This window comes from Macaca thibetana, chromosome 6, assembly GCF_024542745.1.
Source record: "Macaca thibetana thibetana isolate TM-01 chromosome 6, ASM2454274v1, whole genome shotgun sequence".
Lineage (NCBI taxonomy): Eukaryota > Metazoa > Chordata > Mammalia > Primates > Cercopithecidae > Macaca > Macaca thibetana.
The window spans coordinates 30,572,238-30,586,147 of NC_065583.1; the positions used below are offsets into that span (position 1 = coordinate 30,572,238).

General features: G+C 48.6%; 1 protein-coding gene across 7 annotated transcripts in view; it reads left to right on the forward strand.

The window, feature by feature from the left end:
* TNIP1 (TNFAIP3 interacting protein 1) overlaps positions 1–13,910 on the forward strand; it is a 52,838-nt gene that overhangs the window by 25,930 nt on the left and 12,998 nt on the right. For all 7 annotated transcript variants that reach the window (XM_050793655.1, XM_050793653.1, XM_050793654.1 and 4 more), the window contains 4 exons: positions 50–241; positions 4,734–4,828; positions 7,040–7,163; positions 11,038–11,127. In XM_050793655.1, the coding sequence (XP_050649612.1) occupies positions 50–241; positions 4,734–4,828; positions 7,040–7,163; positions 11,038–11,127 (501 nt within the window). The remainder of the gene's footprint in view (positions 1–49; positions 242–4,733; positions 4,829–7,039; positions 7,164–11,037; positions 11,128–13,910) is intronic.

Consider the following 13,910-nt stretch of genomic DNA (forward strand, 5'->3'; position numbering starts at 1 on the left):
CTACTCAGGCCTTGGTGAAGAGTGGGCCATGTGCCCTTTCCCTCTCCAGGTGCTGGGCCCCCTGCCCCATGAGGACGGCAACCTGATGCTGCACCTGCAGCGCCTGGAGACCACACTGAGTGTGTGTGCTGAGGAGCCGGACCACGGCCAGCTCTTCACCCACCTGGGCCGCATGGCCCTGGAGTTCAACCGACTGGCATCCAAGGTGCACAAGAATGAGCAGCGCACCTCCATCCTGCAGGTGAGGCACACGGGGAGGGCGGCCCGAGACAGGCAGCCGTGCTTCCCCCCGAGCTCTTCCCGCCTTCCCGCTCCTGGGAATCCACGGGTACTGTGGGGACTTCTGAAGGCTGTGTTGTGGGCAGACTTTGGGCTTTTTGTTCAGGGTGATGAACAGGATAAGGAAGTTGTGGGGAGGGATGAGGAAGAGGAAGGAAATGGGGAAATATGGGATGGGCAATGTGAGTGTCATGGTTGGGGATACCCCCAGCAGTCCTGCCTTTCTTTCTCATGTGCAGGGTGGAGGGATGGGAAGGGAGGGAACAAAGGTCAGCTCCTTTTGTTATGCCCCTTTCCCCCCAGGGTAGGCACCCTCATTATCACCACTTCACAGGTGGGGAAGCATCCCTTTTTTTGCCCAAGGTCACCTAGCTGATAAATGGTGAAGTTGGGATTGGAATCTCGATCTCTTGCATTCCAAAGCCCATACTCTTGACCACCATCCCAACCTGACTCCCCTATTGACTTCCTTTTAAAAGCTTCCCTGGGCTGTGGGGAATGGCCAGATTTCCTTGCTAGGCCAGACCAGACCTTGGAGTTATATGGTCCTTGGTTCCAGTATGACCCTTTATTGCTACATGACCTTGGACAAGTCACTCATCCTCTCTGTCCCCCAATGTTCCTATCAGTAACATGAGCTAGGAGTGCCTCCATGGTTAGATTGCTGCATTAAATGAGGCCATGTACAGGATGCCCCCAGTGTGGTCCAGAACCTAGTCCATGCTGGAAGAGAGGTCCCCATTCAGAATTCATGACGGGCATCCACACTGGGCAGAGGGTCTTAGCCTTGCAGGCTTTGGCAGCAAGAAAGTGTTCAGTTATAATTGGTGACCATTCTAAAGATGGCAATACAGAGGCTTCTGAGGGACTGCTTGTGATCTGAGCGCCCGCCACCTTAGTGACAGAGCCGTGACTTGAAGCCTCCTTACTCCCTGCAGGCCCTCTGGTCTATGGTCTATGGTCTACCTCTGGTCTATGGTCTCATTCATGTCAGCAGGCACTCAAGTGCCCCACTGATGGCAGAAGGGGGAGTCCCCCTTGCGTGACCTTGGGTTGCCAAAAGCAGGAAGGGCAACCAGGTTGGAGACGCAGTGTGAGGAGAAGTGTGGGGGCAGAGGAGCACGCAGGACGCTTATCCTACCTGGAGGGGAGGGGTGTTTTGGGAGGTGAGGCTGAACGAGAGGCAGAGGCCTGGAGGGCCAGGCTGAGAGAAAGGAACCCCTTTAAGATGTCAGTGAGGCTTCAAGGTATCCAGGCCGAACCCTGGCAAGGTGAGCCTGGCACAGTGCCTGGGCTGTGGGCAGGGTGGGAAGGTGTCTGGGGTGAGAGCACTTTGTGCATCCACTTTTCAGCTTTGAGATGGGGATAGATCCCAGGTCCCCTAAAAGGGGTCCTGCCACCCTCTGTTATTCTTTATTTCAGGCCCCTCCCTATTTATTTCCTTCTTAGCTCTTATCATAGTTTGTAATAATTTTATTTAATAAATTTTTTCTTATACTCTTTTTTTTTCTTATACTCTCTGCTAGAAGGTAAGCTTGAGGGGGGCAGGCACCATGTCTGTTATATTCACTGTTGCATCCCAGTTCCTGCTACTTCATACACATTTGGTGAATGAATGAATGAACAAAAGAATAAATGATCAAATGAACTCAGAGGTTAGCTCTTGTAGCGCCTTGGATGGAAGGTGATGATCTTTATGACCTCTGATGATTCTATGCATTGGCCGGTTTGCACCCAGGGCATTGACCCAGAGACTCCAAGGAAACAGCCCTCTAGACTGCAATGGTAGAACAGTAAGTGAGGCCTTGTCCTGGCCTTCCCTTAGGAACCAGGAGCAGGCCATTCTGTTCCCTGGAGGCCTCACCCAGAGACATGGCATCTCGGGTATTTTTACTGCCTGGGTGGAGGTATATTAATCCAGTTCTTCCTCATTCATTCACTGATTTGTTTCTTGGTTCACTAAACATGTTCAAGGTCAGGTATAGCATAAGGCTCTCTGCTAGGCATTGAATGGACTCAACAATAATTTTTCAATTTCTTTTTTTTTGAGGGGTGGTGGGGGACAGGGTCTTGCTCTGCCACCCAGGCTAGAGTGCAGTGGTGCGACCACAGCTCACTGCAGCCTTGATCTCCTGGGCTCAGTCCTCCCACCTCAGTTCCCTGAATAGCTGAGACTACATGCATACGCCATTATGCCTGGCCAATTTTTTGGTATTTTTAGTAGAGACAGGGTTTTGCCACGTTGCCCAGGCTGGTATTGAACTCCTGGGCTCAAGTGATCCTCCTGCCTCAGCCTCCCAAAGTGCTGGGATTACTGGTGTGAGCCACCATGCCCAGCCAGTTTTCTGTTTTCTGAGCCTCATCTCCCTCATTGTCCAACCACCTCCAGTTTAAGGCTGTGTCCTCCGTTCAGCCTTCCCAAGAGTCTCCTGTGTGGGTCAGAAATGAAACAACTCTGAAATCTCCCTGGATTACACAACAAAAGTTTTCGCTCCTATTCCGTGTGGCAGGGGTTTGTTTCTGCTCTACACAGTTCCTCAGAATCCCAGGGAGAAAGGGGCCCCACCTTCCAGTGTCCTTTAGAGAACGAGGCATCCACATCAGCCCCTGCTACCAGGAAAAAGAGACTGGGGAATTGTGCATAGGACAACCCAGGAGTGATGCTTGTCCCTTCCGCACCTCTTCTGTTGGCCAGAACTAGTCACATGATTGCATCTACCTGCAACGGGCCTGGGAGATGGAAGGCAGCAGATGGCTGTTTAGTGAATGGCCCTGGTGCTGGCCCAGCTCAAAGACTGTCCCCTCCTTTGGGCACCATCTCTCTCCCTTCTCTGATCTTTCATCACAGGGGAAAGAGACACCAGTGTAGGGTCTGCCAGATGGAGTTTTACTCCCAGGGATGAGTCTTAGCAGCTGTGCACCTGTTAGACTGTATCATTTTACCTGGTTTCCCCACCTTTAACATAGAGATGAGTTACTTAGCTTTGGGGAAGTCGTGAGGCACCAGTGAGGTAGTCTATGAAGAAGCACCCAGCCATGTACCTGGCACAGGTCAGGTGTTCAGTGAGGATTTGTGGAAAGATTGAACAACTCTGTGCATGTTAGCGTTGCTAGTCAGCACCTTTCCTTCCCTGCAGCCTGTGAGGTCCTGAGTCTGGTGACCCCTCTTTCATCCCCAGTTCACAGAGCTTCCAACATGAGTCCCCACACATAAGCAAGTGGCTGATGGTTCATGGACACTTCCACTCTCACTGTCTCATCTGTCCGGACACTCTCAGCAGCCCTATAGAGGAGGCAGAGAAGAAACAGTTGTCCCTGGGCTGGGTGTGGTGGCTCACGCCTGTAATCCCAGCACTTTGGGAGACTGAGGCAGGATCACTTGAGGTCAGGAGTTTGATACCAGCCTGGCCAACATGGTGAAACCCGTCTCTACTAAAAATACAAAAATTAGCCAGGCGTGGTGGCACATGCCCGTAGTCCCAGCTACTCAGGAGGCTGAGGCAGGAGAATCTCTTGAACCTGGGAGGTGGAGGTTGCAGTGAGCTGAGATCATGCTACTGCAGTCCAGCCTGGGCAACAGAGCGAGACTCTGTCTCCAAAAAAAAAAAAAAAAAAAAAAAAGAAACAGTTGTCTTTCTTTTGTAGAGGAGGGAACCAAGTGTTACAGCCACATTGTGAGGGCGTGAGGGCATAGTGAGGTCCTGACTGAATGCCCCGTCTTCTGACTTTCCCCTTGGCAACACTGGGTACCTCTCACACCTGCAAACTGATGTGTCTTCCAGGCCCCCCACGACTCGCCTGTTCATTTGTCCATTCGGCTGTTCAGTCACGTTGTTCCTTCCACAGACTTTGAGCTGGGGGCTGGGGATCTGACCGTGAACAAGAGAATGGTTAGGGGTCCCAGCCCTCCAGGAGCTCAGGAATTCATTGGGAGTAAGGGGGGTAGATATTAAGAAAATAGCAGCACAAACAGTTCTTTAGCTGTATCTGTCACAGGTGCTGAGAAGCATAAAAGCAGGGGGCTGTGAGCAAGGATAACAGAGTTGGCCTAATGTAGCTGGATGGGGGAGTCAGGGAGGACTTCTCTGAGGAGACAGATTTAAACTAAGACTTCAAAGGAAGAGTAGAAGTCAGCCAGGGGAGGCTGGTGGGGAACAGGGGTCTCGGCAGTGGGAGCAGGGACGAAGGAGAAGGGATGGAGCTGTCTGTCTTGGAGGAGCAGAAGGCCCCACCGCTGATTCTTGGTCAGGCTTCTCTGTAGTTGGCTCCCAGGGGAGAGGACACGTGGGTGGCCAAGTGGCTTAGCTCCTTAGACAGGGATTGGGTGAGGCCAGGCAAAGGGAATAAGGAGCTGGGCCCTGGAGTGGCTGCAGCCCGTCCCTGTCCTCTAGTTCCGCCTGCACCTGGGAGGTGTCCCCTCCTTCCCCTCACCCTGCCTGTTCCCTTGCCGGCAGACCCTGTGTGAGCAGCTTCGGAAGGAGAACGAGGCTCTGAAGGCCAAGTTGGACAAGGGCCTGGAACAGCGGGATCAGGCTGCTGAGAGGCTGCGGTAAGTTCAGGCCCCTCAGAGAAGGGGTGAGGAGTGGGGGCTGCAGGAGGAGGGGCTGGTGTGCAGCACTGATTCCTGGGTTGAGGACCGTGGCTCCGGGGCCCTGTGCCCAGAGCCCTGTTTGGAGGTTATGTCTCTTGATCCTTCTCCTTGGCTCCTTTGGTATTTTTCTCTCTGGCCCTTTTGCCACCTTGGGAAGTATATAGAGTGCTTTGAGAGCTTCAGAAGAAAATCAGCATAGATTGCACTTACTTCCTCCTCCAACACTCGCCTCTCTCCCCTGTTAACGGTGAACTGGCTGTGCCAGAGGACTCAGGACTTTGCTGCCTCCTGCTGGTCACCATCCTGACCTGCTCTGTCTTCCTGAGAACATCAGAGGTCCGCCTCTGGACTAGCGGGCTTAGACTTAACTGAGGGTTGAGGGTCAGGGAAAGGCATTACAAGTTTATATGCCTTCCCTTCCTTCCTTTGCAAGATTCTGAATTGACAGGTCTTAGGCAAGACCTAGGAGCCTGCATTTCACCAGGAGTCTCTGTGATTATGACGGAGGTAGGCCCAGGATCATGCCTTGGGAAACACTGATCTTGACTGTCAGGGCTTGACAAGCCCTTGGAGATCATGCAGGCCAGACCCCTCACTGTGCAGAGGGGAAACTGAGGCCCAGGGAGAGGCAGGGACTTGATTGGAGTCTTACAACATGAACTTGGGCCTCCTTGCTCTCCATCCTCTGAGTGGCCACAATTCCTGCCTGCACTGTGGCCCTGGACAATTTGGGGGATGAGTCATCTGTTGGGTGCCAGTTGGGCTCAGGCACATATAGGAAAGGCCTTTGTTATAGACAAGACTTGCCACTGTTTTTTCCTCCTCCTCTTTTTCTTATTAGAATCAACAGAAAAAGAAGGAATATAAACTTCTTAAGTATGGCCACAGAAGTAATGTTTAACTACTGAGCCATTGGTTATTTTGAATCAGTGTGTAATTTATTTGCTTTTGGATGGCCAAGGATGCAGTTTTGGGGTTTTTATAGCCCTACTGACCCCATCCATGGATTCAAAAACCGAAGCTGGGGAAAAGACTCACGGATTAGAAGGCAAGAATGCAAGTCTTTCCTGTATGACTTTGGGAAAGTCACTTTACTTATTGGCTTTTCAAGTGGAAACTCAGCTGGCAAATAGAACATAAAGAAATGGTGACCGGGCATGGTGGCTCACACCAGTAATCCCAGTACTTTGGGAGGCTAAGGTGGGAGGATTGCTTTGAGTCCATGAGTTTGAGACCAGCCTGGTGAAATGCATCACCACCCCTCCCTCAGCCCCAACAAAAAGTAGCAAAAAAATTAGCCAGGTATGGTGGTGTGCCTATAGTCCTAGCTACTCAAGAGGGTGGGGGTGTGTGGTGGGGGAGGTGGGGAGTGGCTGAGGTGGGAGGATTACTTGAGTAGGAGCAGTCGAGGCTGTGGTGAGCTGAGATTGGGCCACTGTACTCCAGCCTGGGTGACAGAATGAGACCCTATCTAAAAAAAAAAAAAAAAAGAAAGAAACATTTTAGTCAGACCTGACTAAAATCACTAATTTTACAATATCCTCTATCACCTGCCTTATTAGTTACTTAGAATTTTACTTTAATTTGATTCATATTTTTACTTAAAATTATAAAAAAAACTTTAAGTGGAAAACAGCGTTATCTATGATAAATAGAAGATAACTCTAAATACAAGGAAAATGAAAGGACGTTAATAAATTCAGGCTAAGTATCATTGCACATTGAAGGCTCTGAGCCTGCAGCCTGCACTTCTGTGTTAACAAGGGAGACTGGCGAGTAACTAGAGAAGTGCCCAGGGTCTGTTAGCACCAAGTTCGCACTGTCTCCATGGGCTACACAGGAAATGTGAAGATAATTGGAAAGGGTGTCACTTTCTCACTAGAATGTGATCCAGGGTTATTTAATTTATCCTGAAGGTCTTATGTGCATAGAAATTCCACAGCTGGGGAAACCCTGCCGTTGACAATCAGAGGCCTCCAGGGAAGCCCACAGATTGAGAGCAAGGTGGCTGAAGATGCCCTTTTTGGTTTTCCCTGAGGGCAGGTTTCAGGATCCTGCAGTACTCCCTGGGGCTCAGCTGCAACTCATGCGACAGTGAGCATTAAGGAACCCTGTAGGTTTCTTAACTCAGGGCCAGCGTTGTGACTTCTCTGTTTACCTCCATCCCAGGGAGGAAAATTTGGAGCTCAAGAAGTTATTGATGAGCAATGGCAACAAAGAGGGTGCGTCTGGGCAGCCAGGCTCACCGAAGATGGAAGGGGCAGGCAAGAAGGCGGTGGCTGGACAGCAGCAGGTATGTGGTCAGAAATTCCTTCTGTAGCATCCTTGGTTGCTGGTACTCAGCCTCTGCTTACCACCTCCAGTGACAGTGAGCCTACTTCCTCCTGCAGCCAGTGCCACTGGTAGAAGGTTGTAGCTGTTACATGTTTTTTTCTTTACTTGGCCTGACCTCCATGCTTAGAGGCTGCTGGTAGTCACTGTGGCTCTGTGGGCCTCATAAGCCTTCTCTTCTCCTGGCTAAATAACTCCAGTTCCTTCAGCCATTGCTCATAGAAGGCAGTGTTGAGTTATTTGCTCAGTCTGGGTGCATTCCCTAAACACATTCCAGTTTGTCAAAGTCTGTCTTAGAGAGTGGTTCCCAAAAGTCAATTTAACATCTTTGATATTCCTGGCAGAATTAGGTTGTTTGGTTGAGCAAGCTCCCTTGGATTCTGCTAAGCTCCTGGGATTGTGTCTCTGGAGCCTCTAAAGTGGACAGGGGAGGGTGCTGGCCAGTTTTGGTGTGGTCTGGTGATGCTGCAGGGCTGGCCCACTCCCCCATCCTCCTCTAGTCCCAGCACTGGCCACATCCAGGTCCCAAGCAGGAGCAGACTCTGCACCGCTTGCCCAGTTGTTACCATTCGCCTTGCTGCAGAGCTGAGTCCCAACTCTTTACCAACATGTTTTAATTTCACCCTTTAATGGGGTTTAATAGCTGAACAGTAGGGCTCAGTGTCTTTAACCCACCCTACACCTATGCAATAGTAGTAATTACCGTAATGGCTTAATTTCTTATTACTGTGTGGCAATGTAGAGTTTATCCAGGACTTGCAAATCTATTATCTTACTTGGGCCTCATCTCTACATATAGAGTAGGCAAGGCTGGGACTATTATTCCATTCTGTAGCGATGGCCGTAGGTTTGGGGAGGTCATGTAACATCATATAATTAGGATTTCTGCGTGACCTGCTGTCAGGCAGATGTAGGGTACGGCCAGGGAAACATGCTGATAAATGGCAAAAGTCTGCTCTTCCCTGGTCTTCTGAATCCCAGCCCATGGAGATCCTCTTTTCTTCCCTTTATTCCCCACATCAGATCCTGCCTTGTCTGCCATCTTGTGGAAGGGACTTGTGGACTCAGTTGTTCTGCCCTGGGTTCTCTGAGCTGCCTCAGGTGTGGAATTCCCTGGGCAGGTCTCTTTACTTTTCCTGTGCCCTTTAATCTCCACTCATCTTCCTTGAAAGCCCCGAGCCAGATGCTCTTCCTGCCCTATCTGAGAGTGGGAGCAACTTGCCCTTCTGCCCCAGGGTCTCCTGTCCCATAAGAGGCGTGTGTTACAGAGGGGCAACAAGTGTGCCTTGGAATTGCATGCAGGTAGAATACTAGCTCCACCTTTTACCAGCACTGCAGCCTTGGATAGGTCATATAAGACTCCTAGGCCTCAGTTTCCTCTGTAAAATGAAGATAGTAACACCTGCCTCAAGGGGTGGTTGTGAGGATTCAGTGATGCAATGCTTGTAAAGTAGGTTTAGTGTCATAAACAGTGAACATTAGCTGTTGCTCTTTAGGGGAGATTTGGTGCCAGCAGCCAGCTCTGCTGACTCCACGTGGACTCCTCTCTCCCTCGTGGAGGTTCAGGGTGCTCCACCCTAGAACCTGGAGTCCACCCGCTTCCTCCTTCCCCAGTAACTTGTTGACCTTTTTGCCAAGCACAGCTCCCATCCAAGATGCCGCAGATTTCAAGTGGGCAGGCCTGTCTGTCCCCTTTCTCAAAGGGGGTGACCTTCCATGGAGGGCTCCCCCTCACCTTGTTCCTTGGTGCTATGGTGTGCTTACAGGCCTGAGCCTGTAGGGGGCAAGCTCTGCCCCCAGCCCTCCCCGAAGCCTCTAGGGGGTGCAGTGTGGAGGGAAAGAGAACGCTGAGAATAGAGAGAGTCTGATTCCAGGATGATGGCGGACAATGTCAGAAGTCCAGGACAATGTCAGAAACTTCTTCTGTTTGAGCTTCTCATTGTATGAAGCCCAGAGAAGACGAGGGTCTTGGTGTCCATCACAGAGGGACTTGGAGATAGAGTCGACACACACCCTTTGGACTACTGGCCTTGTCTGCTGTTTCACTCCAGCACTTGCCATTTTTTTTAACCTTTAAACCTTTTTATTTTGATATAACTAGACTTACAGAAGAGTTGCAAAAATAGTCCAGAGAGTTCCCCTATCCCCTTCCTCTACTTCCCCTAATGGCAACATCTTATAGAACCCTGGTTGAATGATCAAAACTAGGAATTAACGGCATGTACTACTTAGTAAACTACAGACTTTATTCAGATTTCACCAGATTTGCACTCACGTCCTGTCGCGTGCCGGCTTGGAGTCTGGGATCTCACATTGCATTCAGTTATCTCATCTCTCTCGTTTCCTCTAGTCTGTGACAGTTCCTAGTTGTTCCTTGCTTTTCATGACCTTGACACTTTTGAGTTGTACTGGCAAGTTACTCCGTAGAATGTTCTTCAGTTTGGGCTTATTTGCTGTCAAGATTGATGCCTCACAAGTGATTGGATCTCATGATGAGATTGAGGTTATGTGTTTTGGCAAGAATTTCACGGAGGTCGCGTTCTATTTACATCAGAGTGTGCAGAACATTTCTCAATCCAGCAGACCAGGGGTACATGACGTCAATGTTTTACTACTGTTAACCTTCATCACTTGCTCAAGTGCTGCCTTTCAAGTTTCTCTGCAAACAAGGGACCAATTTTCTCTTTGTAATTAATAAATGTTTATTTTTGAGAAGCAACTTTTGAGACTATGCAAGTACTCTATTTTTCCTTAAACTTTCACTCACTGATTTTAGTGTCCATTGGTGGATCTCCACCTGCAACAGTTATTCCTGTAGTAATGGAATGGTGATTTTGTACTTTACTCATTCTTCCTATTATTAATCGGAATTCTTTTGTAAGGAAGAGCTGTCCCTTCTCCCCATTTATTTATGTATTCAGCTATTTTGTTCTATCGGTATGAACTCAAGAATATTTATTTCATACTGTGACTTACAATCTAATACTATTGTGATGTATTTTGCTGTTCAAAGTGTTCCCGTTTTGGCCATAGAAGTTTTTTTCAGGTTGTCTCCTGTGCCCTTTTGACATGCCCTTTTATTATTATTGTTATTAGTATTATTCATGTGAGCACTTCCTTACTTTCTGGCACTGTAAGATGTACCAAACTCACCTTATATTTTATCTGCTCCACCTTATATTTTATCTGCTCCAGCCCCTCAAAGCAGCCCTATTTCTTTTTAATAAAAAGAAAATGATATTTAGAAACCAACCGAGCACTAGGTGTACTCAGTGCTGCTGGATGTCTCTGCTTTAGCCCCTTACAGAGGACAGAGCTGGGAAACATCTATGTGTACTACACAGATCTTTATTTCTGCATCTTTCTAAAAGTGTTTTTAAATAAACATTTTATGTAACTTTTATGAAAGTTTTATAAAACATATATGTTTTATAGAATGAATATAGCTATATCTGTCTATATCTATATCTCAAATGTCTTACCTTCCAGGCCACAGAGTTTTTTGGCCAATGTGTGTAGGGGGTGAGGAGAGTGGCTGGTAGTACCTTAGAGGTTGTACCTAAGCAGGGAGAGTGGCTATGGGGAGGGCAGAAGGGAAGGGGAGAGGGCCTGGCAGCCACCCTGAGTCAGGGAGGGGGAATCATCACCTTGTAGACTTCTAGAAGGGGACGTAGTCATGACTGGGACGGTTAGTGCTGTCCTGGTGGGTGGGAGGAGTAGGGAGATAGGAGACAGAGAACTGGGGCCACAGGGGTGAGGGGCCTTAGAGGAGCACTGAGTGGGTGAGATCATTTGTATTGAGATTTTGGTGAAGGCCCCTCTGTGCTTCTCCCCAGGCTAGTGTGACGGCAGGTAAGGTCCCAGAGGTGGCGGCCTTGGGCGCAGCTGAGAAGAAGGTGAAGATGCTGGAGCAGCAGCGCAGTGAGGTAGGTGGCCGGGGTGGCCGTAGTGGGAGGATCCCTCTTCCCTCCCAGGACCAGCAGCACAAAGGCTTGCCCTGGCCTCCTGGCTCTGGCAGGTCCCAGGTCACCATGAGGAGTTGGCATGGTGACCACTGACCCACCTGCCCATGGATGAGGTCTGCCTCCTTGCCCTGGACTGCCCTCTCTTGATCAGTCCGTTTGCCTACAGCAGTCACTCTGAGGAGGCGGCATGTGGGGCATGGCCTAACATTGTTGGGGGTAGAGTTTAGGCAGGCTCCCATGGTAGACCTTGGATGGTGGAAAGAGGTTGTGATAAGTTAGGCAAGTTTTAGCATCACTGATGAGGAGTGGAGGGACCCTCGAGAGGTGGTTTAGGGAGGGCCCATCATGGAAGGAGGGAATTAAGGCCTCTTCCCACTAGTCTGGAGGCTCCATAAATTTACTGTCAAAATTTTTAACGTTAAAAGCTACCTCGGCTGAGTGTGGTGGCTCATGCCTGCAATCCCAGCACTTTGGGAGGCTGAGGCAGGCGGATCACCTGAGGTCAAGGGTTTGGGACCAGCCTGGCCAACATGGCAAAACCCTGTCCCTACTAAAAATACAAAAAATTAGTGGGCGTGGTAGCACATGCCTATTAATCCCAGCTACCCAGGCTGAGGCAGGGAGAATTACTTGAACCCGGGAGGCCAAGGTTGCAATGAGCTGAGACCATGCCATCGCATGCCAGCCTGGGAAACAGAACAAGACCCTGTCTCAAAAAAAAAAAAAAAAAAAAAAAAAAGCTACCTACCTCTATTGGTGTAGCTACTTTGCAGGTATTTTGAGACTCCCATTTCAAGAATTTTCATAGGCAAGAATGAAAAAGACCAGCCAGCAGCTGAAGCCTGCCACAGAATACTGAGTGGATTCCTAAACTCCATTAGGGCGATGGCCAGGTCTTTAGGTAGTTTAAATGTCCCCCAGTACCACTAAGGTGCAGGAGCCGGTTCGTAAGAGGCTCTTAGTTTCCCTCTGCTGCCAAGAGAGAAGCCACACCGCAGAGTCCCTGTGCTGCAGTCCATTCCGCCTTTTCCCGTGGATCCCACATGTGTTCCTCCTCCTCCTCCTCCTCACACCCCTAGTCTAGTCCAGTCTTTCCAGACTCGAGGTCGAAGTGCAGCTCCTTTTTGGTAGACACTTGTTCTGTGTGTTCCAGCTAGCCCCTTTCCACACTGCCTAGGTGCTTCTCTAGAACCCCGAGCCTGCCTGTCCTCGTCCTCCCGCACATTTGAAAGCTTCTTGATGTGCATGTTAGTTTTAGATTTCTTTTTGTATTGTTATAAGCGTTTTTTTTTTCTGATTTCAAAAGTGATATAATGCTCATTACAAAAAGATCAAGAACACCACCTCCTAGAGAAGACCACAACTGATTACAGTTTGTTGCATATCCCTCAGTTTTTTTCAAAGTAGAATAAAATTACACATATACATGTGTGTATATGTATATGTATATACACACACTGCTTTACAGATTATTTTTTCTTTTCTTTTTTATAAAATTAACTGGGTCAGGCCTGGTGGCTCACACCTGTAATCCCAGCACTTTGGGAGGCTGATGCAGGAAGATTACTTGCATCCAGAAGTTTGAGACCAGCCTGGGCAACATACCAAGACCCTGTCTCTACAAAAAAATAAATTAGCTGGGTGTGGTAGTAGACACCTGTAGTCTCAGCTACTCGGGGGGCTGAGGTGGGAGGATCACTTGAGCTCAGGAGGCTGCAGTGAGCCATGATCACACCCCTGCACTCCAGCCTGGACCTGCCTCCAAAAAAAAATTAACTGCCTTTGAGAGTGTCTATTCATATCTATAACATATACTATATTCCTTCAATTCTTAGTAATTTTTTATCATATGCAGTGTTTTTGAAATTGGTGTGGATCCTTATGACGCATCTTAAGGGTCAGGGCCAATACTCCTTTTGTTTTATTTAGTTGATGATGTAGATTTGTTTTTCTTCCCTGAGGCATTGTTATATCAAGAGTATGGTGGATAATTAGTGTCATCTTCTAACTGAGGAAGTGTGGTAGATGCCTTATTTTCTGTTTTCTTTTTTTAAAACAGGGTCTCACTTTGGTTGCCCAGGCGGGAGTGCAGTGGCATGATCTCAGCTTACTGCCACCTCCGCCTCCTAAGTTTAGGTGATCCTCCCATCTCAGCCTCCCGAATAGTTGGGACTGTAGATGCGTGCCACCATGCCTGGCTAATTTTTGTGTTTTTTGTAGAGATGGGGTTTTGCCATATTCTCCAGGCTGGTCTTGAACTCCTGAACTCAAGCAATTGGCCCACCTTGGCCTCCCAGAGTGCTGGAATTATAGGCATGAGCCACTGCACCTGGCCGCCTGTTTTCTTATTTTCTTAACAGCTGCACATTGTCTGTTTAAACTATCATTTACTTAACCTATCTTCTGTGGTTAGACTGGCCTCTGGATTTTTTTGTAATAGAGATATTGCTGAGATGATTAGCCTTGTGTATATATTTTTGCACACTTGTGTAAGTGTTTCTATTGGTTAAATTATTCAGAGTGGAATTATTGGGTTAAAGTTGATGAAAATGTGAAATTTCAATACATCACCCCAGACTGCCCTCCAAAGAGGTGTGTGTGTGTTCCACAACTATTCACCAGAATGATGTGGTTTCCATGTCTTAGTGTTAATCTTGCTTTCCTGGCAAGGTAAAATGCAGCAGTGGATAAAGGTAAATGACTTTGAGTAACATTGAGTTTTTGAGAGGTGAGGGCTGGAGACG